This window comes from Quercus lobata, chromosome 8 (assembly GCF_001633185.2).
Source record: "Quercus lobata isolate SW786 chromosome 8, ValleyOak3.0 Primary Assembly, whole genome shotgun sequence".
In the NCBI taxonomy this organism is placed as follows: Eukaryota; Viridiplantae; Streptophyta; class Magnoliopsida; order Fagales; family Fagaceae; genus Quercus; species Quercus lobata.
In genome coordinates, this window is record NC_044911.1 from 49,387,126 (window position 1) to 49,410,177 (window position 23,052).

Below are 23,052 nucleotides of genomic sequence, written 5' to 3' on the forward strand. Positions count from 1 at the left end.
TTTTCGAAGGTTCACAAAACACCCTAGAGATAAACGCTAAATAATGTACGCGCTTGATTTAAAGCAACCTTATTTCATGGGTCACGATTTTTCAGAAGAATTGTCGAAATAAACTACTCCATACAACTACTATTTTAAAAAAAATAAAGATAAAGATAAAGCAATTGTTTCAAGGGTCATGTTGGTGTTGAAATTTCTGTTTTGAAGGTCATGTAGGTCATCAAAATTTCTTTTTCGAGAAAATTTGTTTCAAAGGTTATCAAGGGTCATCCAAAGCCTCAAAATAATATTTTTTGAGGGCCTTTCAGACTTTTTCCAACGGTTTTGGCCCTAAAAATAAAAAATAAAATAAAAAACCAACTTTTTTGTAGTGAGAAGAAGCTACATTTCCTTCCTAGACTTCCTTTTCTTTCATCTTTTGCTCCTTCCAAACTCAATGTAAGAATGACAACATACAGTGTGGATTTCATGAACACAAGTATTACCAGGCATTCTTTTTCAACATACCTTAATGAACTAATAATTTTATGGGAAGAACTCCAATCCAACTGAATCTACTCATTCCTACTAATTTTTATTTAGAGGTAAGATATGATTTATTTAAAAATCAATAAAAATCATGTGTTGCATCTCCGGCTAAAAATGAGAGGAAATTAGAGGAAATCCTCTTACCTAAATTATTATGATGATTGGTATCAATCATGCACTATAGCTATTATAAATGATATAAAACTCTTTGTTTAGACAGGTGTATGTACACAATTCATTAATAATTAAAGAGAAATACTTGTACTAGACATGACCTCTTACATCAACTACTATCCTGATCATACCCAAAAAAAAAATTTTTTTTTTTTTTCTGCAATTTGAAAGAAGACATTTTTGAGAGAGATTGAGAATTTGTTTGTTTGTTTTTTTTTTTTTTTTTTTTTGGGAATATTTGGGCTATTTAATGATTATGATGTGCATGGTTTGGGAGAGTTAACTGCATTGTATTTGGTTCTTGAGAAAATGGAGGAATTAACTGAACTAATTGCACCTTGCGTACACTGGTCCCTACTCCTCCACTAGTGAGGCACGGTCAAGCAAGAGGGGAAACCCCACCCTATAGGTGTTGTGCAAAAAACACTCCCATAACTGACTGCACCATACTATGTACAAGCCTACTTAGCACCATGATGCCCTTAAGAAGTTCGAGCTTATACTAAAATGTATCAATAAAGTTTCAAAGCCTAGAAACCAGGCCCAACTCATGTAGATTTCTATTCCACAGTCCTTACCCCAACCTTCAAAGCCCTTTCTTTCTTTTAATTAACAAATTTTGTTAGAATAACCTTCAAAGCCAAATGGAAGTTCGAGAAATTAAATACTGCATTATACTCCATATTTTAAGCTTCAAAACGAACAAACACAAACAACAAAGTCCCTTATTATTGTATTTCAACTAACTAGTTTCTCCCAATATTCGTTCTCCCACATACCCACTTCTGTCATTATATTTTATATCGAGAAATGGCATCAATAGCTGGAACTTGGAAGATCATTAAGGAGGAGGCATTGTGCATGGAAGTGTATCCCTAGGGGATTTCACCATGGACTCCACCATGAAATTCTTAATCCTCCAAAATTTATTGCCCTCTAGACATGCCATTGTTTCTGAACAGACCTCAAGCGCTCCTAGAGGAATTGTTGGTTCAAATTTCAAGAGCTTTGAGTATTCACTTAACAAGTGAAAAATGTAGTCGTAAATAAAGTCCATTTTAAGATTCTCTTGAATGAATTTGCTTGCTGCCTCTCCAATAGCCTGTGCCTGAAATAATAGTGTTGGAGGGGACAGAATTGTGAAGAAAAACAATTAGATAAAGAAACAAAGAAATTTGAAGCATGTCTAGCACCAAAATAAGAAACATAGTGCACGTTGGGTTCCATTATTGACGATCAAAGTGCTTATAAACTAGCATGACAATGAATGTAATCAAAACAACTTTAAAAATACAATAAATAAATGTGATTTTAGGGATATTACAAATTTTACTACATAAGTTTTATAATTAAATAAGTCAAAATAACAAAACAAAACCAAAAAAAAAATAGTTAATGTAGGAAATATAGCATAAGTTAGGTTGTCGAAAGTGTAAATATTCTTAAGTTAAATAAATTTCAACTATTGATTCCATTAAAATTTAAATGGGGGAGACATAAGGATGACGTTGTGACTTGATTTTGAAAGTTGAATGACTACATTGATACAATTAATAGATGAGGACTTGAGAGATCAAATTAAATTTTATTGGGTAAAATACAAATAACACCTATGAGGTTTGAGCTAATGTTAATCGGGTTCAAAACTTTTGAAAACTGATTAATTTGGTCTCTAATCACTGTGAGAGAAAGGAGAAAAATAAGTAACAATTTAGGGTCCAATTTGGCTTTAGGACCAATATATTTGGTCAACTTTGAAAAGTTTTTGACCTGGCTAACATTAACTCAAACCTCAGAGCCAAAGGTGTTACTTGTACTTTAGCCGACTTTACTTAGTAGTTGGAGGATCAAACTAATAATTTAACCAATTTATTTATTATGTTATTAAAGTGACATTTACAATCTTTGTAGTAAAATTGGTAGTAGTCTTAATGTTTTCAAATTAGTTTTTTGTGATCAGTGAAATGTCAGTAATATGTGCAAGGTTTATGTAATAAAATTTGTAGTATTCTTATCATCACTCTTTTCCAAAATATGTCATACTAGACTACTAAGTATATTACAAGCATCCTACGAGAAAATCAGAAAAATCATGTTGTTTCTTTAAGGAAAAATAAAAAATTAACAAAAACAATTAAAACCATTTTGAGAAGGCTTTTTGTTAGGTTCTAAAGACTTAGGTATTTATGTATTTAGAACTCTAATGTGTATTATGGGCAAACCATGATCAAAATAATGTGTTTAGAAGTGTTTTAGTCTTGCTCAAAGTTGTGTATTTTATGTAAAGTTGGAATCGAGCTAATGCAAAAAGAATTATGCATTTCGGCCTGGCTCGATCAATCGAAGCTTAGGCTCGATCGATCGAATATCGGGCAGAATGTTTTTTTCTGCAGATTTCCAACTCACCCCTAGTTGTTTAAAACGTTTTAGGGTTTTTTAATTTGTTCTAAGTATAAAAGGCAAACCCTAGCCACGTTTTAGTGTTGCTCATATTGCTGTTTGTGTAAATCTCTTGTGAGATCTAGAGGAGCTTTCCTTTACACAAACTTAAGGTTTTCAAGGAGAAGATATTTTCTACACCTTGATGATCAACTCGGTTGCTGCCATTGAAGCTTAAAGAAAACACAAGCGGGTGTGCTTGTATCTGGTGGTGAATCCAAGAAAGAAGGAGTCCGTGGATTCGGAGTTTGCACGTGGTCGTGTCAGTAAATTTTACTGGTTGGTAGCAATAAGAAGTCAAGCGTGGGGGCTTGTAAGTCTTATTGTATGAACTTCGATTCTTTCAAGATAGTGGATTCAAGTTTACCTTGAGGATAGCTAGGTCAAATCCTCCCTAGGTTTTTACCGGTTTGGTTTCCTGGGTGATCATATCTTATGTTATTTATCTTTCCGCTACTTTGCATGATATGATCTTTGTAATTGTGATAACCTAGATTTGTTAAATTGAACTAAGTAACAACTTGACTAATTACCTAGGTTAAATCAATTGTGTTTTAAGGGGTCTAAAAACTATCACTTTTAAATAGTGCATTTCTATATATGTGTTCTACATTTGTTTATGTTTTTCATAATTCAAGAAAAGATAACTGTTTGAGGAAAGCAAAGCCACACATGCATGTCCACAGGCTAAATTTGGTTGTGTCAATAGGGGAAGAGAGAAAAGAGGTTTACTTTGTCGGTGTGATTATTGCCCCATTCGACAGCAAGCTTAAGATCTCTGCATATATTGTCAGTTACTTTGATGGGCCAGTAGTGTTGCATGGGCACCAAGCTTCTTGTGAAAAATTCGTGGTACTGAGGCATCAGTAGCAAGGTCATGGAATTGCAAGCTAGAATGTACTTTTCACTCACTGACCATGTCGATCCTTCTATGTAAATTTTATATCTTCAGATGGAAAAAGGCAAACAAAACAGAAAATAATGTCATTAATAACACTATGAATGTATTATGACATATTTCAAAGGAAATTATAAGAAAAATGAAGAAAAAGAAATTGTTGAGAAATTAAAGAAGCGTAATATTTACCTATGGGTGCATTGATCTTCTAGTTTTGAGTTCTTGAATCCTTGTTTAGATTCTTTTCCCCAATCCTGAATACAAATAAACTAGTTGAAATAAATATTTATTAAAGAAATTGTTGCTGATGAATCATAAGCCTCCTCTTAACAAAACCTAGTGACACTCCTCATCATTTGAAAGTTGAAATTAAAGTATAAGAATCTATTAATCATGGTTGCCAAATTCATGAGTCTAGTAAATAGACGAAACTAAGTAAATACAATGAATGGACTGAGATCAAGAGAATTACTGTAGACATTTTTTTTTTTTTAAGAATACTGAGTATTTTAACACATACTCACACACACGAGAAGAGGGGGAAAGGTCTTAAAGAAACCGACAGTGGTGTATATCCAAAATGGCCTAACTCTTGGTTATACAGCACAAGTTTTAAACCTCTTTAATTCACACTCATTTTCCAATGTGGGATTTGTTATATATATAGATATATAAATGAATAGGTTGTAATAATTATATTTGAGTTTGGAGAATATTGTTTCATAAAGTTTATAAAGTGAAATTTTAAGTTCTGGAATTTTCTAAGTGAAATTCGAAATTTAGTATTTTCGATCGATCAAAATCTTTCCTCGATCGATCGAAGTGATGAGTGAAATTGTTTTGGAGTCTCAGCCTGGTTCTATCGATGCTCGATTCCTGTTCAATAGATCGAAAAGAACATTCCATCGATCAAAAGGAACTCTTGATCAATTGAGACTTGTTGTGTGGGTTCTTTTTTTTAGCACATAGGTCCAAGTAGAAATAAGGATCCTGGGCTCAATACTTATTGTTTTAAGGGACTGGACTTGGTTCATCGCGGCTAAATTTGGCTAATTTCGAACTAGGTGGTGCACAGAGCAAAAATTCTACAACACATACATGCTAACATACAAGAAATATATGCATTGAATAGCAAGAAACAACAAAGGAACGCAATGATAAAGAAAGAACGTAAAATAAAGCGTTAGAGATCCTTAAAATAATATAAAATACTTCATTACTTTCTTAATTGTGTAATACACTATGCTCACTAGGACGTGTTACAAGGTCCAAATAAGTTTAAAAATCACAGACTTAAATGGCTCTTCAGGCCTCTAAGACTTGCAAAGTTTGAATCCCTTTGAATCCAAGTGTGTTCTCTAGTGGCTGTTTGAGGATACCGAGTGGTATTTCCCTCTCTTTTCTCTCTTCTTTTTGAATTCTGACAGAGTTTTCTCAATGATTTTACTCTAATTCACTGTTGTTGAATGCCCTTTCAATGTTGGTTACTTCCCCTTTTATAGTGTCATCCTAGGATTTCCGAGATACCACTGATTCCCTCCATTTGCTCCCCTAGATACTAGAACCAATGCTATGTTAGAATCATTGAATGCTGATCCTTTTCTCATTCCTCATTATTTTCTTCTTTTGAGATTTCTTCTTCAAAAGCCTCTAGCTGACTTTCCCGATCTGGGGGTCCTAGAAGGCTGGCTTTTTGTTCTTTTCTTCTCCAAAGTTTCTAGATTCCACTTTTTCAGACCCACTTTTTGGCTGCTTTCTCTTTTGTCATTTTCCCATGTGAGCTGATTCTTTTCCGTCAGGCCGAAAGATCCTAAGCCTCCTTCCTTCCTGGTTCTTCTTCCTGAGTTCCTTGAGGTACTAGGCTCTTACTCATGAGTTGTTGGTTCCCAGGCCCTCTGACCCCTTTACTGCATCATTGGGTGGTTGACAAGGACATATTTGTTCTTGTTCCTTATGTTTCTTAGCACCCGCTCTAAACTGTCTTAATCCAAACCTAACTTTGCTGCATGTCCCAAGGATCCCAAGCTCCTGGGAATCCCCAGTATCGCAGCCCAATTTTTTCCCTGGGCTCTCTAGTGATTTTCTGACCTTGGCAGGCTAGGCTTCTTTCTTCCCTTTGTTTCATGAGACCTTTACCCATTCATGGATTTGGGTTCCTCCTTATGACCCTTGATGGGCTTGAGCTTCTCCTCCCTTTCCTTTTTTTGAAGGCCCAAATATTTTATTTTTTTCTATAGTTCAATCCTTTGTGCTGTTTTGGGCCTTGGCGCAATACTGTGATTTTTTAGACCTCAACACTTGTAAAACTAAATTTTTTGCAGAATTTTCAGTAACTACTCTGAACGTTTGAAAATGTTTCAAGCATTGTGAACGATTTTATGAAACATTTTAACTCTTCATACATGCCTTGTGGTGAAATAGAATCCTATAGGTTTAAATAAAGGTTACAAAGAAACACAAGAAATCATGTGGTCATTCTCTAGAATTGCTATCTGTAGAACCCAACAACTTAGTTATATCCTGGGGACAAATTTGTGATAACCCTTTAGCAATATTAGTGTGGGGGCAAATATTGTCTAAGAAAAACGATATTATGCTTCCTAATTATCTATTTTCTGTTTGTCTTTTTTATTGACATTGTTCTTCCATCATTACTTTGTGTAATATCCCCAACAGGATTAACCCACTGTAGACAGATTTAAATGGCAAGAATGTGATTGTTGTTACATAAACAATATAATAAATGAATATTTGAATCAGTCTTTTCAATTGCTGATACATTATTATGTAAGGCTTATGTAGTAAAATTTATAATATCCTTAACATTGCTTAAGTGAATTAATCATACTAAAAATAAGAATATTCGGTGGTTAATAATAAAAATATAATATAATATATATAAAATATTAACTAAATTGATAGTTAATAAACTAAATATTATTTAAGTGATAATTAAATATGAAAAAACTCATTTAAATTTTTACCATAAAATAACTCAAATTGTATCCAACTCTGGTGTGGGGCCCAAAATCTGAGGTCCCAGCCCATTTTGTGTTAAAAGCTCAAAGCCCAGTCCGAGGAGCCCTAATGCAAAGAACGCGCAATGAAAACTCCTTGAAAGGTCCAAGGATATTGCCGAGGACGACTTTATGCCCAACATCTCACAAAAAGGCCTGAGGAAAAGGACAGATTCAGCACAGGGGAGAAGGCTGCCAGCACCTTAATATGGAGCCCAGCGCCTGACAAACCCATACTCATACCCTGCTATCCAGCTTTCCCCAACCACTCTGATGTGAGGATTGATAAGACAAGTAACCACCTTGAACAAGGGGAAACGGACACGTAGATGAAGATTGGGAAGGAAATACTAGTATAAAAGGGAAGCTCGTGGTATTGAAAAAGGGGGGGGACTCTTTTCTAGAGGAGGGACTCTTTTTGGAAGAACCAGAGAAAAAAGGAGGAGGGGAGAACGAACTCATGAGAAAGAAGAACGGTGAGGACAAGACGCTCCTCGGACTAATTCCGAGGAGAAAGATCTTCTCATCACATCCGGGTAAAGCTTAGCCATGCAGGCCAAACTTACCTTTGTATGGGCTTCCATGAAAATCTCAACCAAGCCGTCGCCCAACGACCAAGATCCAGCCTTCCAAAGCCCACTCTCTACAAATCGTATTGTTCGGGCCCCTTTTATATACGAGCCCATCCTTTGGTCGTTAAAAATTGTGTCCTTACATTTGGTATTTAATATCTTTTCTTTTACTACATATTATTATTAAAAATGTCCCGATAACTAAACTCATCCACCCATTAATTCTAGAATTGTATGAATATTCCTTAAAATAAAAATCAAGGAATTTGATAAAGAAATTTACTTGGATATATAAATGAACATTCCAATCTTGTTTGTCAGAGATCCTGCACTTCATAAGTTCCATTCTTGTTCGAGACATGTATGGGTTTCCTTTCCAGAAGGCATAGGGTTTTCTATCCTTCCATTCGATCCTTTTATTGCCTTCTTTTAGGGCCTCCAACGTAGTTCTCCATGGCTTTATATCAATCTCAGGCCTAACAAAGGAAAATTTTTGTTAATTATTTTTTTGAACCAAAAAAAAAAATTTATTATAATTATGAATCATGTGAGAAAACAAAGGAGTGCAACTCCTATTATAATTTTTATTATTATTTTAGAATAACCACCTGTACAAGCTGAATCATATGAAAAAACAAAGAAGTATAACCCTTTTTTTACAAGTTTACTTAATTAGATCAGTAAGCCTATAATTATAGAGAAATGTTGTCCACAATATTTTCACAACACTTTCACAACAAATCCTAGGTAGTAAATTATTATTGATTGTTACAGGTGAGCAAAAAAGTAATTTAAGTTGTAAATTCAAATTAGAACCAATAACAACTTACCACATATGATTTATTATAAAAATATTATGAACATAGCGGTTCTCATAATTATAAAATCGGACCATCTTGCAAAACTATTCTCCTTTTATTGGACAGTGCAAAGAAAGGCTACCTTCACCTTGATTCATCAAATCCTATTAATTTTGGGAATAAACAATATATCTCTTAGGCCAGAACATCCAAAGGGAGGAATACACAGTATATACACTGTATATTACTAAATCATACCTAATTAAAAAAATTATTGGATATATCTCCTTGTAGTTGGAGTACATAATTCTTTTTTTTTAAATCAGATTGAAATAAATAATTAACCATATTTATTTGATGTTGTAGGGTCACGTTTTTCAAGGCAGGCCCAAGATGCATGGGACCTTAGACTAGTGAGCCCGGTACAATGAATTTGTAGAGAGTGGGTCAAAGAGCTAGGCTTTAGTGTATGGACAACGGTAATCACGGTATTCTTCATGGACTGAGTTTACCAGAGAGGATTGGTCCTCGGCGCGATCCGGAGAGCTTTTTCTGGTGCCTTTGATGTGATGGGGGGTCTTAGCCCCGCCCCTCTGTCTCCTTACCCTCCCTTTTTATAGTAGTTTCCTTCCTTCTGAATGGGGTTCCTTGGGTAGGTACTTGTCCCATCAGCCCTTCCCTCCAGTTGTTGAGAATGGTTGTAAAGGTAGAAAAGCATAGCTATGTGAAACACAAGGCACTAAGTGCAGTCATGGCAGCTTTTCCCTCTGACATTTCCATTTTCTCCGTTGTCCTTTTCTGTTTTAGTACTTTTCTTGTTCCGTGAAACGATTTGGAGTGCCGCTACCAGTGGCAGGTTGTCTCCTTTATCCTCGGCTACATCCATGCCGAGGAGGATTCTCCACATGGCCAAGGAGGATTCTCCGCATGGCCGAGTAGGGGTTTTTCCTCCCCATGGTCGAGGAGGGATTTTTCCTTGGGCTAGGCGTTTGGCCCAACATAGACATTGACATGGGCCTACTGGTCTTTTACCCCCCACAAATGTATTATTCAATATATCAACAGCAACCATGCTATAAAGAAATTTTAGGGGTGTGAGTTTACGAGTACCTCATCTTATGGGTATTAATCACATGTTTGTGTGATTTACAAGTGTATGTTTAGACGCGAAATTGTGTTGTATACATTCATTATATAAATACTTATTGTCGCATTCCTCTTTTTGGAGGAAATATTTGCTATTTTCATTACATACTACTGGTCTCCCAAAACTTGTAAACCCCAATAGTGTATGAGGATCACTTCTTGTGAGAGTCATACTATATGTATTTGATAATTTGATATATATGTAACCACCCTCACATGGGTTGGATACATGGTATTCTATTTTGTATATATGTAGCAAAAACACCCATGCTCCGAGTAACTTTTGCAATCAAACTGTAATTTTTCTTAGAAGTAAATTGTAATTAAATTTGAAAAGGAATTGAAACTTACCAACCCCAGAAGGACCAATCAGGGAAGACAATGTCTAGTGTTTCATCATCATTACAATAATGGAACACCGGTGGCACCGACGTGGCTTTAGGCCCTTGGTGGTCACGTTTTTTAATCACGGTTTCGTCTCCACACCAAAACATCAGCTCCAAATCTGGTACCTTCCCAGGGTACAACCTCAGAAGCTGCAAAATTCCCCATATTGTAAAGACATCCCTAGTTTGATATGACCCCTTATATTTCTCAACATAAGCCTTTCCCTTTACAATAACAAGTCTAAAATTTGCATAAACTCTTCCACTTTCCACCATGTCCCTCGTGATTCCAGCACTCTTCCATGGCCGTAAATCTTCATGAATCCACCGCATGTACTCTGGACATGCCACAGGGGATGATCCCTCTTTCTCAATTGTCACCGGGTAATTGGTTGGACATGTTAAGTTCAAATTGGAGCAATTGAATTTGAATGGAAACTCAACTTGGACAGAGGACTTTTTAGGACTTATTGTGGTTGCAAATGTCCTAAAGAAGTAGTTACCTGTTAAGGCAGACTTTAAAAAAAAAATGAAGAAACTTATAAGAAAAATATATGCATTCTAATTGAAAATGCACAATTGAGAAAATGATAAATGATATGTCCACAACATTTTCAGAACGTTTTTATAACAAATCTTAAGTGTCAGATTGTTACTGGTTGTTATTGTACATGTTGGGGCAAAAAAGTAATCTTAATGATAAGTTCAAATTTGAACCAATATCAATCAATCACCTATGATTGTTGTGAAAATGTTGTAAAAATATTGTGAATGTAATACCTTTCAAATTAAAGATTGTACTTGTTTTCTTTAAGCGAAAAAGAAAGCACAAATTATAAGTTTAGTTTCAGCTAGTTATGACTGTTAATAGATAGTTCTTTAAATTGAAATTGAATAAATTTATTGTATTTCACACTACAATTTAGGTTGGATGCTATCAAATCTGCTTATCACACCCTTTCAAATCAAGTTTTGAAAACAGGGTTTTAGTTCTAATTAATTAGCCAAAGGAAGTGGGGACCAATGTATTCAAAATCTCAAACTGAGCTTTCTCCAAGATCAACGATATTGAAAGTTTTGTAAATATAGGGGAATATACCTTGAATAATTCCTAGGTTAGCCAATCTGGTGTAGCTTATGAGTCTTGATTAGCAAAAACGGAATAAAAAAAACTTCTTTTAAGTAAAAGGTGTAGTAGTCTAAAAAAATAGTACTAATTTATCCTTAGTCATAAGTCTAATCCAAGATGCCACTCGATTACGAAGGCCATTAAAATAAAATATTGTGTAATAGATTATGGGAATTGGATTCTAAAAGCAATACATACTAAAAACTATATATATAATGGCTTTCAATTGTTTCTTTAGACTCAAGAAATTAAGAACAGGGCTAACCAATATTAACCAAAAGAACATTCACTCCCGACTAGCCATATTATTTTTGGGAAAATTATACTGACTTCCCTTAAAGTTTTTTTTTTTTTTTTATTGCACTTATATTTCCCTCTAATTTAAAATAAGACACTAACCTTTCCTAAATGGCTAAAAAAATAGTTTTAAAAAATCCCATAAGAAAAGGCTTAAAAAAATCTTGAATTTCTTATTAGGGGTTGAGTGGACAACAATTAAAGTAGAGGATAAAATTTAAGACGTTTATAACCCCTTTCCGATCATTTAGAGGGGAAGGGGTTATATCTATAATTTGATAGTTTTATGGAAAATTACACTTTATCACCCTAAACTATATTCAAAATTACACTTTGCATCTTAAACTTTCAAAATGAACAATTTGCACTCTAAACTATAACTCATGTTACACTTTACACCATGTCATTAATTCTGCCATTATCTTGGATGGCATCATGTAAAAAGACTCAATTGTCTATCTTCTCAATCTCTTAAAAATAAAAGAGAAATTATACTTTATCACCCTAAACTATACTTCCAATCACACTTTGCACCCTAAACTTTTGTTTTCTATCCAAGATAACAGCAAAATTAATAGCAAGATGCAAAGTGTAACACATGTTATAGTTTATGGTACTAACTATGTATTCTAAAAGTTTAGAGTACAAAGTGTTGTTTGGAATATAATTTATGGTAGTAAAACCTATTATTTTAAACTAGATAAGAGTTAAGTATGATAATGTAAAACCTCGGCAGAAGTTAGAGTAGGATACGTGTCCAAGATCCAACATGTCCAGTGAAAATTTTCACTGGACACAAGTCTTGCGCCGTGTAATTTTCCTTTATTTTTCTAGTCAAATCACTGCAAGTCACTCATAAAAACCATATTGCATCCCACTAGTTTCCACTCAGCAGGTTTTTTTTTTTTTTTTTTTTTTTGATAACTACCACTGAGCAAGTTGATAAAAATGCTACAGCTGTTCTCCATAGTTAGTCCTGGCAATAATGGAACCTAGCTAAAAGATAGATTCAAATGGTCATTACTCATTAGTCATTATCAAAAATAGCATGACTCATTACTCTAGTACCTTTTATCCTTTTTTTTTATAATAATTTTAATTTTCTCCCTCTATTTCTATTCCTAAAAACCCAAGGTCCCTTTCTCTTTAATTTCTCTCTTCTCTTCCCAAAGCAATGATTGACTTCGGTCGTTGGTAGTCGTCGTTGTCGCCGATATTGGTGTTGGGTGGCCAAACGGCCCAAACTTGCCGAAGGGCAGGGTAAGATAGAAAAAACAGTAGATGTTTGGTTTAAATATAAAGATGAGATGTGAGTGATTTAGGACATGACTATCAAGAGTGGGCTTGATCAATATAGACAACAATAAACATACAGGTCTTTGGTTTATGACTTCGGAAAATGAGAAAACTCTGGACATTGTAACGAAGGTTATGGTCAACAACCACGTAAAACACCTCTATAACTTTTAAAAGGAAAAAGAAATTGTTATTAACTATGTTAATAAGCAAAGAAAAACAAACAAACTTGGGACTTGAGAGGATAATAGATAGCGTGGGAGGGACGTACCTTGTCAATCCAATAGACAAAGCTGATGACAAAGACGAAGATGAAAATAGTTATGGAGGCCCATCTCTTCCCATAAGACATCGAAAAATGACCACACAATGGAGCTCCTTGTGACCAAAACCCGAAAACCGAATGAAAACAAGTTCCCATATCCATATATATATATATATATAACAACCACTAAATTTCTATCTCTTTGACTTGAAATAGTGATAATGGTTTAAGTCGGTAAGAGATTTCTAATAAAATTGGTAAAATGTTGTGAAAATACATGTGAGTGTAAAAATGTTGTGAAAATATGTGTACTGTTATTTAAACAAACAACAATACCAAATAGGAGAATCAATTCTTTGTCCAAATTCGTCTTTTAACTTTTCTTCTAAAATCTGTGGCCATTAGACTTTCTAACAAGGCTGTCCATTTGGCTAGCTTGAAGTTTGATGTATGACTTAATTATCAGGCATAATATCTCATCCATTGAATCTTTCAATTTCCTCTCATTTTATTTTTTATTTTTTATAGAATTTCAAGTTATGGCGTCCACTTCTAATAATTTTATTTTTTATCATTAGACTAAGACACCAATCAATTTTTCGTATAAGCGGGAACAGAACCTCAGATTTTTCATTCAATCGTAAGGGTCCGTTTGGTTGGAGTGGTGGAAAAGTGGAAGGATAGAAAATGGTAGAGGGTAGAAAATATTTTAATTTCTCTCTTTTTTTATTGGTTGGGAGTGGAAAAGTGGAGGTTTGGAAAAAGTAAGTTTATTTAAATTTACTTATATACCCTTATTAAAAAATAATGCCCTATTAAAACAAAAAAAGTGACAAACGACCAAAAAACAAAGCAATAACCCAATTTATTAAAAAAAAAATCATGTCTAGTTAAACAAAAAACAAAAAACCAATAACAACAACAACTATCACACCCACAGCCCAAGAAATCAAAAGAATAAAAAAAAAATTAAAAAGAAAAAGAAAGAAAGAACTAAACGAATTGCCTGTGTGCAAGTGCACATGGGCATTTTTATCAATCAAGATGTTTAGAATCCCCACCCAGTTTTCTCCCCATTTTGGGGAGAAAACATTTTTGTCTTTTTTTTCCTTCCTCTCTTTCCAACCAAACACTCACCAAAAATGTTTAATCCCCCATTTTCTCTCCCCTCTTTTTTTTTTTTTTTTTCCATCCTCCCTAAAATTCACTAAACCAAACATACCCTAAAAGACTTTATTAATTGAGCTAACGAGAACTATGTCCTCTCATTTTTATTTAGATGTAAGATACATGACATTTAAAATAAGAGTTTAAATTCTATAAGGACTGGTGTAAAACCCTTGATTTACACCCCCAATACCATGATACCACATCAGTATTTCACAATGATACACAAATAAATGAATAGAACCTCCCACACACAATACTTCCTTCCTATTACAGAAAATCAGATCCCATTCAATTAAAAAACCAAAGCTCCTAGCTTCCTACGATGGAAGGATGTCAACAGCAGGACCGCAGGAGAATGAGATGTAATGGAAGGAAAGGTTTCAAGCTAAACTCCAAAAGATTTTCAGTCTAGAAATTATGTGCAAGGTTCATTTATTTTTTCAAGCTCTCAGATAAATGGAGATGTTCTTATGGGCAAGCTCTAAAATCGCTAAAGAAAGGTTTTGGCATAAATAGAATAAGTATGCATTTGGATAGAAATTATTCTCCTTACGTCTGCGTTTTGTTTTTTGTTTTTTGTTTTTTTTTTTTTTTTTTTTACCAGCGCCTCTTGCATTGTTCATGGGGGGACATGAATAGTGCATTAAGGCAAATGTACAATGTTTAGGGGAGTGAACGGTAACCCAAAAATTAATTTTTTTTATTGTTTTCAGCAATAAGTTTTCAATAAAATAAATAGTATCCAAACACACTCTAAGTAGTAGTAGCATCAAAAGGAGTGACAGCAACTTCACCAACTCCAGGGACCATCGTCTAGCAACATAGGTGATATTTTGGGTAGAAACTTTGAGATTTGGCTTGTTTGATAAAGGGATTTTGGTTTTTGCATTAATGGAATTGGAGGGATGGGTTTAATGATCGCCTTTCAGATTCCAGTGGCGTCTTTGTGGGGTTGAAGGTGGTGGTCCTTCCATGGTAGGAGCAAGAGCTTTTAATTCAATAGGATTTGATTTTCTGTAATAGGGAGGAAATATTGTGTGTGGGAGGCTCTATTCATTTATTTGTAAAACGCTAATGTGGTGCCGCGGTATTGGAGGGGTAAACTAAGGGGTTTACACCAGGTCCTTACCAAATTCAAACTCTTAAAATAAATATCATATATTGTGTTTCACAAAATGGAAGGGAATTGGAGGGAATTGGAGGGAATTGCAAGATTCCTATTTTGTCTCTTGTGTTTAATAGCTTTGGATTTTTTTATTTATTTTTAATTGTGAGAGACATTTAGTACTCATGCAAAATAATGGATTAATATTATATAATATCTTTAATCTATCGTCTCGTATATAATCATAATCTATAATTATGTACATAAAACCGAAGACGTTTGACTTTTGATTGATTTCTTAATATTTAGCTATATAAGCTTTTGTGACATCATTTGTCTAAGTTCTTTATATTAAAATGGGTAAATTACAAATGACACCTCCAATGTTTGGAGGTGTTTGAATTTTACACCCTGAAATTTCAGAATTTGGATTTAACCCCATTAAGTTTGAGGTGTTTGGATTTTACATCCTCAAATTTTAAAACTTTAGAGTGTAAAATCCAAACACTCCCAAACTTTAGGGAATAAAATCTAAACACTCCTAAAATTTAGAAGGTAAAATACAAATTCTGAAACATTAGGATATAAAATCCAAATACTCCCAAACTTCGGGAGGTAAAATTCAAATTCTGAAATTTCATGATGTAAAATTCAAACACCTCCAAACTTTAGGGGTGTAATTTGAAATTTACCCTATTAAAATTGAATTAAGTTTTTTGCATTTCACATTGCAATTTAGATTGGAAGATACCAAATCTGCTTATGCATTGCTTAAAAATTTAAAAAACAGATCATTTGTTCTCAAAAACAGGAAAAAAAAATCTTATTGGTAAATTCTTTTAGCAAAACAGAATAAAAAACTTCTTTAAGCAAAAGGTTTAGTCTACACAATGGTGCTAATTCCTCTTTTAGTAGTACAATTTAATCCAATGCTCTAAATAGCATGAATGCGTGCACACACGCGCGCACACACATATATATATTGAGAAAACATAGAGATATATAATTAGGAACATTAAGATGTGAGTTTAATAAGGTTTTAATTTTCAAATATAATAATTCTTTAATGATTGAACATTTATAGTAAAAAATTAACCTATATAATTAATGTGTAAATAAATTACAAATACTATTATTTTTTGTTTTTACTTTATTAATATAATCCTAACATTTAATGAAGGCTGAAACAAAAAAAAAAAAAAAAAAAAAAAAAAAAAAAAAAAAAAAAAAAAAGGTATTTATTGCTTCTTGTTTAGATTTTTCCAATACTCATTTTCCCACATTTTCACTTGCTTTATGGATTTATCCTTTCTCTTGAGAAAACCTCGCAGTGACGAAGGATCATAAGGAGGAGGCAAGGTGCATGGGATTAAATCACTAGGAGACTTAACCATGGACTCAACCATGAATTTCTCCCATGTACCCTTAGCAGGGCAAGCCATCGTTTCTGAACATAGCTCCACCACTCCTTGAGGTATAGATGGTTTGAACTTCAAGAGCTTTGCGTATTCATTTAACAAATGAAACATGTAGTCATATACATAGTCCATCTTTAGATCCTCCTGTATGAAGTTGCTTGCAGCCTCTCCTATGGCTTGAGCCTGCCAAGTTTATAAAAATCATAACAGTTGAAAATATAATAAATGATTTTGTTAACATGAATTTAAATTAGTGAAAAAGTGAAAGCATTTTCAAAAGCTTAAAAGGTCAAAAAAAATATGGGTATACAAATCCTCTATACCTTTTCATGTTCCACTAATCAGAACTTGCCACGTATTTGATTTTTTTTTTTTTTTCCATGTTAAGCTTTGGCTATTTTATAAGGAAAGACAAACAAATTCATGACAAGTTATGATTGCCAAAAAATAAAAAATTGGAACACAAAAAGTAGTATAGAGAATTTGTATTCATTATGGAACTTTATATTCTATCACTAGGCATTTATTGCATTTGTATACAGAATTACATATTAATATAATGTGCTGAGATTAATAAAAAAGTTTAAACATGAAATAAAAATAAAATTCTATTAAAAATATATACATTAGTCATCAAAAAGTCAAATAATTTTGATTTTATATATATCATCATTGATTTTTTTTTCTTTTTTTTTTAGAGAATTTTAACTTATGGTGTCCACTCCTAATGATAACTCTTTATCATCAGACCAAGATACCAATCAGTTTTTGATGTAGGCGGATATTGAACCCCAGATTTCTTTACCAGTTGAGTTAACTGGAACTCACTCATTGATTTTTCAATCTAACCAACTTGCTAGAGTTGATAAATCTCAACCCAACTTGTGGGTGGTTGAGTTTGCACAATTTCGTTGAGCCTAATAAAAAAATAATAATGTTTCATTCATCTATGCAACTCCATTATTTAATAAATAATTGTAACGTTTATAATTATGACTAATATTCCAATGTCATCAACCTAAGTCCCAAAACAGCAAAATAAATTAAAGTAATAAACTTAATCTAAGCTCATAATCCAAAATCAAACGAGCAATTTCAAATTACATATTTATATTTAAAAATAAAATTTAATAGCGTAGGTTGGATAGGTTACTTAGGTTGGAAATTTTTTCAACATGAATCCCACACAACTCGAGTTTGGAAAAAGAAAAAGAAAAGAAATCAAGTTATCAACCCATGAAAAACAATTCAAATCGTTGGGTTAGATTGGTCCATGGATTGGAGGATGCACACCCCTTAATTAGTGAAAGCATTTTGAGAGAGAGAGAGAGAGAGAGAGAGACCTTTTGTGTGTGATTGTTGCCCCATTCCACAGCAAACTTAAGAGAGGTGCACTTGCTATTGTCCCTAATGGGCCAATAGTGTTCCAATGGCACCATGCCTCTAATGAAGAAATCATAAAAATTAGGCCTTACGAGCAATGTCACTGAGTCACATGCTAAAATATACTTCTCACTTACTGACCATGCCCATCCCTCTATATAAATCTTATATCTGACACAAAGCACACTTTTCTCAATTAAAAAGAGGAAAAAAGAGAATAGTTAAAATGGAAATAAAATAGTTATTTGGTCTTGTTTTTATAACTACCTGTGAGTGCATTGGTCTTCTAAATTTGATTGTTTGTAACCTTGTTTAGATTCTTGCACCCAGTCCTGAAATTACAGCACATCATACAAGAAATTTTTTTTTGCAACATATATTTGTAGGAGAACGATCAGCATCTGTGAGTAAATGAGAAGAATGTATATTACCTGTATATATAGGTGAGTGTTCCAGTCATCTTTGTCTGAGACATTGCACTTCAAAAGGTCATTTCTAGTTGGAGCCACACTTGGATTCCCTTTCCAATAAGCATAGGGTACTCTATCCTTCCATTTGGTTCTTGTGTTGCCCTTTTTTATGTCCTCCAACACACTTTTCCATGGCTTTATATTGATCTCAGCCCTAACAAAATTAAGTCAAACCTATGTAAAATTTCTCCCCAAAAATTGCCCTCTTAAATCTTTTCACAACAATAGCAAATACTTTTTTACAAATACAATTTTTCAGCTCCAATTCAATTTAAGGAATCTAATCTAAACACTTTATTTTAATTTCATAAACATCATTTTAAAAATAAGATCTGTTACATAATCAGAATTTAAATAAAAATTAACTAATACTATTATGAAATTTTATTTAAATTACTGATAACCTAACAAAATGTAAATTGTTTTTTTGATTGTAAAATAAGATCTGTTACATAATCAGCAAATACTTTTTTGATTTTTTTTTTAATAAATTAATTTTTAATTCTTTTATCACATATTTAAGAATAAAATTACCAAAAATTATCTTTGTTGATAAAAATGAAAGCATGATTGATTTACGTACCAGCCCCAAAAAGACCAATCAGGGAACACAATATCCAAACTCGACCAATCTGAACAGTAACGAAACAATGGAGGTGGGCCCGCATTTGGGCCTAAAAAATCGTTAGATGGGACAACAGGTCGATCATCACAATCAAACATGAGTTCCAAGTCAGGCAATCTCCCAGGGTACAACCTTAGCAGCTGCAAAATGCCCCATAAGCTGAACGTGTCTCTTGTCTGGATCGACTCCCTATATTTCTCTACGTAGGCCTTACCGTTCACGATCACAAGCCTGAAATGCGCGGTCTTGCGGGCCCGCTCCACCATTTTTCTCGTGATTCCTGTGTGCTTCCAGTGCCGTAGATCTTCGTGGATCCAACGGAAGTATGACGGGCATGTTTTGTTTGATGATGATGATGATATTGGACGGTCAGGATTGTGTGTTGTTGTGGGGTAGTAGTTTTTTGGGCAGGTCTGGTTTTTGTTTCCTTTTGTGCATTTCAGTGGGAATTCTTGCTTTTTTGGTGATTTTCCTGTTGTTCTTTGGATTGGTTTGTCACTGCTAGAACTAGAAGTACTTGAAAATATAGACTGCAAAAGCACATATAAATATGATAAAATGCTAAATTTATTGGTAATTTTATAATTAAATCTTATAAACTTAGTTAACAATGAATATGATTAATACGGTATCAACAATATAAAAAATATTAATGAATTAACAATTTATACCACTGCACTTGTTGCGATGATTACTCTACAAGTATAAATATTTGTGAGGTGTAAAGGGTAAGAACTGGAGTTCAAGTCTGTATGAAAGAATTTCACACACTTATATACTTAAATAAGAATTGAGTAGAATTTTTATCTTGTATAAAAAAAAAACAATTTATGAATTATTATTGTGATTTCTATTAATCATGCTATTATTAACTATCTAAACTCTTTTTTTAGGCAGGTGTACAATATAAGTACACAATTCATTAGCAATTAAAGTGAAATACTAGTATTAAAAATCATGCAAAGGCTTAAGAATTCTGTAATTTAAATAATTAGTAACTTTTGATATTTTTAATAGAAACGTCCATCCTCTAAACATTTCCTCCGCTAAACAATCAAATTATCAATAAGTAATAGAAATCATGACCCTTTATTGACTACTTTTTTTTTTTTTTTTTTTTTTTTTGGCTGAGTGACCCTTACCGACTACCCTTTTTTTTTATTTTTTGGCTGAATGCCCCTTACCTACAACTTTGATCATTATCTAAAAAAAAAGTTCAAGTAGTGCTGAGAAAGACAACTGACAGTGACAAGGATGGGAGCGTATAGCACACGTAGGGCTATATGGCCGTTGTCTAAGGGTTGGAAAATTTTTAATTTAATGCAAGGGGAGTATATCACTTTCAAAATATGCCAATGCAAGCCCGGATCCAGTTTCCCAAGGCATGATATGTTATATATCTCATATTATATCATATAATAAAAAGAGTTTAAATTTTATAAAAATGTAATGTAAAATACTGTTTAATTTCAATATACCACATCATCTTATTACATATTAAAAAATAAGCACAACTACACTCAATTAATTCTCATATCAATCTAAAAATCTAACCAAATTGAGAATTTATTGAGATATTATTACATGCAGTAAAATGGATTGAGTTTTAAGTAAAAAGATAATGTGACAATTTCTTATTAGATGGTGTATAACAAGAGTTTTACACCCATCCTTACTAAATTCAGACTCTAATAAAGATAGAGTTTTAGAAGTCATAGTTCTCTTTACCCATGAAATACCCCCCCCCCCATAAACCTCATGAATTAATAATGTGATAGTTTATTCAAGTTCCAATAAATTGAAATGAAAAATGCTAAAGGTACAACAAGTTTTACTATATAAAACTTACAAACTAATGTAGTAATGAATGTGATTAGTGAGTTTCAATCACCATAAAATGAATATTTAAAATGTCTCTTTGTAATTGATGCCTTGTTAATTTGTAAGCTTAATGCAGTAAAACTTGTAGTAATCCAATCACTACTCAATTAAAATTCTATTTCAACTAAAACTCTACTACCAAAAATTTCAAGAAATTAAAAATTAAAGATATTTATTTATTTTATAATTGATCTTATCATATTAAAACTTAGGCACTAGATTCAATAATATTAGCAAAATGTTTTCTTTCTTTTACAGATATATTTTTAATTAATCCATGCATTAAACGAGAATACTATTAGTTAATTTGATAAAAAAATTTAAAAAAAAAAACCTAATTTGATAAAAAAAATTCCAACTTCAAGATTAATTTCTTTGAAAAATTTTGTATTTGCGTAAATTGGGAGATTGGATTCAAGGTTTTTGTGGGAATAGAGTCTCAAATATAAAATTTTAGGATCTTGGGGTTTGGAAACTTTAATGGAATTTGAGTTTAGATGAAGAAAATAAGCTCCAGGATTGTAGTGCAGGCAATACAAGATAAAAATACCCCCAAAAACAATAGCAAGAAGAAAAATAAAATTATAATTTTTAAAGAAGGATTTGCAAAAGCACTATTGTAGGCTTCTTAAGGAAAAAGTGATTGCCTTAACAAGCTTTTTTGTAATTCCATTACAAGTTCTTGTTACCCAAATAGAATGGTAGGTCGACTGTGTAATGTGTGGGTAAGTTCAGTTGCTATAAGGCTGATGACAAAACACTGTTAAGGATTAAAGAATATATAAGAATAAAGACTTACAATATCAATCCAGCCTACAAATACCAAAGCACTGACAAGGAGGAAGAAGATGAAGACCACGCTAGCAGTTGAAACTTTCTTCTTCACTGGTCGCCAAGAAATTCCACTGTGATGTGGAACATATCGAGTTTGTTTCTCACTATTTCTTCTCATGGTGCTTTCGTTGGCCTTCTTTAAAAACCTGCAAAACAAGAGCCTTGCCTTCTAAACTGCTGACTATTGATGTTACCTATTGGTATAGTTGGTCTGCTGGACCATCGGAATTTTCTTTTTTGAAAAAGGCTTTCGGAATTTTTCGAGCCTAGCTACTACCTTCACCATATAGAGTCTAATCTAATCCAAAATTACTGTGGACAAAACAGGGGATGAAAATTATTGAAGCATCCAGAGAATTACTCTCATCCAGAACTACCCTTAATTTTACGTCTTTTCTCTTCCTTATACCCACATGTTATGTGCGATTTGAGTATAAAAGTGAAACTCCTCTCTATCTGTCTTTCACATGATAATATCACTAGTTGGGACCTATGAAACTTGTATTATCCAGTGGTGGAGTTAGGATTTTTTGTTTGGGGCCAAATTTTGATACTAATATAGTAGTTATGAGTCAAGATATATCATCACTCATATGCGTAAATGCACATATACATATATAAACATTAATATTTTGATATTAGATTTGGACATAATTTATAAAATATACATATTGTATATAAAATTAACAACTTTCACATATGTATCTTTGCAAGATAATTTTTAGGGGAACTTATCATCTTTTAAGTTCCAATGAGTATACAAAAGCTGTCTAATTTGATATCAAACATGTAAAAAAATGAATTTGAGAAAACAAAAACTACCTTATTTCTATAATTACTAGATCGATTGAAAATTTTTATTGGTTTTTATGAACATCATTGAACTAACTCAAATATTTGGAGGGGCCAAATTCTATTTTTGTAGCTAAATATTTAAAAATTTTAATACTTACACATAATATAAAAGAATTTTTTTAAATTTGGGGGGGCCATGCCCCCCTAAGCATTGCTATAGCTCCGCCCCTGGTATTATCCCTTGGAAGTTTCCATCAATATAATAACTCTTTTGAGCCTCAGCCTAAGTGGGGACAAGTTTGGCAGGTCCAGTACATTCCATTGCAAGTGTTTATATCACTGGCTAGTCCAAAATTATCCCTCACAGCTCGTTAGGTAGTTGAACATCCTTGCAGGCAGTTTAGTCTTTTTTGGTGTTAAGTTG

At 33.1% G+C, this 23,052-nt stretch overlaps 2 protein-coding genes across 3 annotated transcripts; both read right to left on the reverse strand.

Annotated features, from left to right (window-relative positions):
• Positions 1–1,283: 1,283 nt before the first annotated feature.
• On the reverse strand, positions 1,284–13,136 carry LOC115955929 (O-glucosyltransferase rumi homolog). 2 transcript variants are annotated; one of them, XM_031074342.1, is made up of 6 exons: positions 12,954–13,136; positions 9,926–10,476; positions 7,912–8,104; positions 4,229–4,293; positions 3,874–4,087; positions 1,284–1,810 (listed from the first exon to the last, which is right to left on the reverse strand). In XM_031074342.1, exons 1-6 carry the CDS (start codon positions 13,107–13,109, stop codon positions 1,544–1,546), a joined length of 1,446 nt encoding a protein of 481 aa, XP_030930202.1. In that variant the 5' UTR covers positions 13,110–13,136; the 3' UTR covers positions 1,284–1,543. The 2 variants fall into 2 exon arrangements, with proteins under 2 accessions (XP_030930202.1, XP_030930201.1); XM_031074341.1 differs by having other exon boundaries at positions 4,229–4,308.
• A 3,321-nt stretch (positions 13,137–16,457) lies between these two features.
• Positions 16,458–22,209, reverse strand: LOC115955170 (protein O-glucosyltransferase 1-like). Its single transcript, XM_031073226.1, has 6 exons — positions 21,799–22,209; positions 19,077–19,648; positions 18,455–18,647; positions 18,291–18,355; positions 17,984–18,194; positions 16,458–16,823 (listed from the first exon to the last, which is right to left on the reverse strand). Exons 1-6 carry the CDS (start codon positions 21,949–21,951, stop codon positions 16,461–16,463), a joined length of 1,557 nt encoding a protein of 518 aa, XP_030929086.1. The 5' UTR covers positions 21,952–22,209; the 3' UTR covers positions 16,458–16,460.
• Between the last annotated feature and the right edge of the window lie 843 nt (positions 22,210–23,052).

Excerpts from the sequence above, each read along its gene's own strand:
- LOC115955929 (XM_031074341.1), bottom strand. The coding sequence starts at position 13,109 with ATGGATATGGGAACTTGTTTTCATTCGGTTTTCGGGTTTTGGTCACAA. Across the intron at positions 10,477-12,953 it reads TTGTCTATTGGATTGACAAG|TCTGCCTTAACAGGTAACTA; the intron begins GTACGTCCCTCC and ends TTTTTTTTAAAG. Across the intron at positions 4,088-4,228 it reads GAAGATCAATGCACCCATAG|ATATAAAATTTACATAGAAG; the intron begins GTAAATATTACG and ends TTCCATCTGAAG.
- LOC115955170 (XM_031073226.1), bottom strand. The coding sequence starts at position 21,951 with ATGAGAAGAAATAGTGAGAAACAAACTCGATATGTTCCACATCACAGT. Across the intron at positions 18,356-18,454 it reads ACACTCACCTATATATACAG|GACTGGGTGCAAGAATCTAA; the intron begins GTAATATACATT and ends CTGTAATTTCAG. Across the intron at positions 18,195-18,290 it reads GAAGACCAATGCACTCACAG|ATATAAGATTTATATAGAGG; the intron begins GTAGTTATAAAA and ends GCTTTGTGTCAG.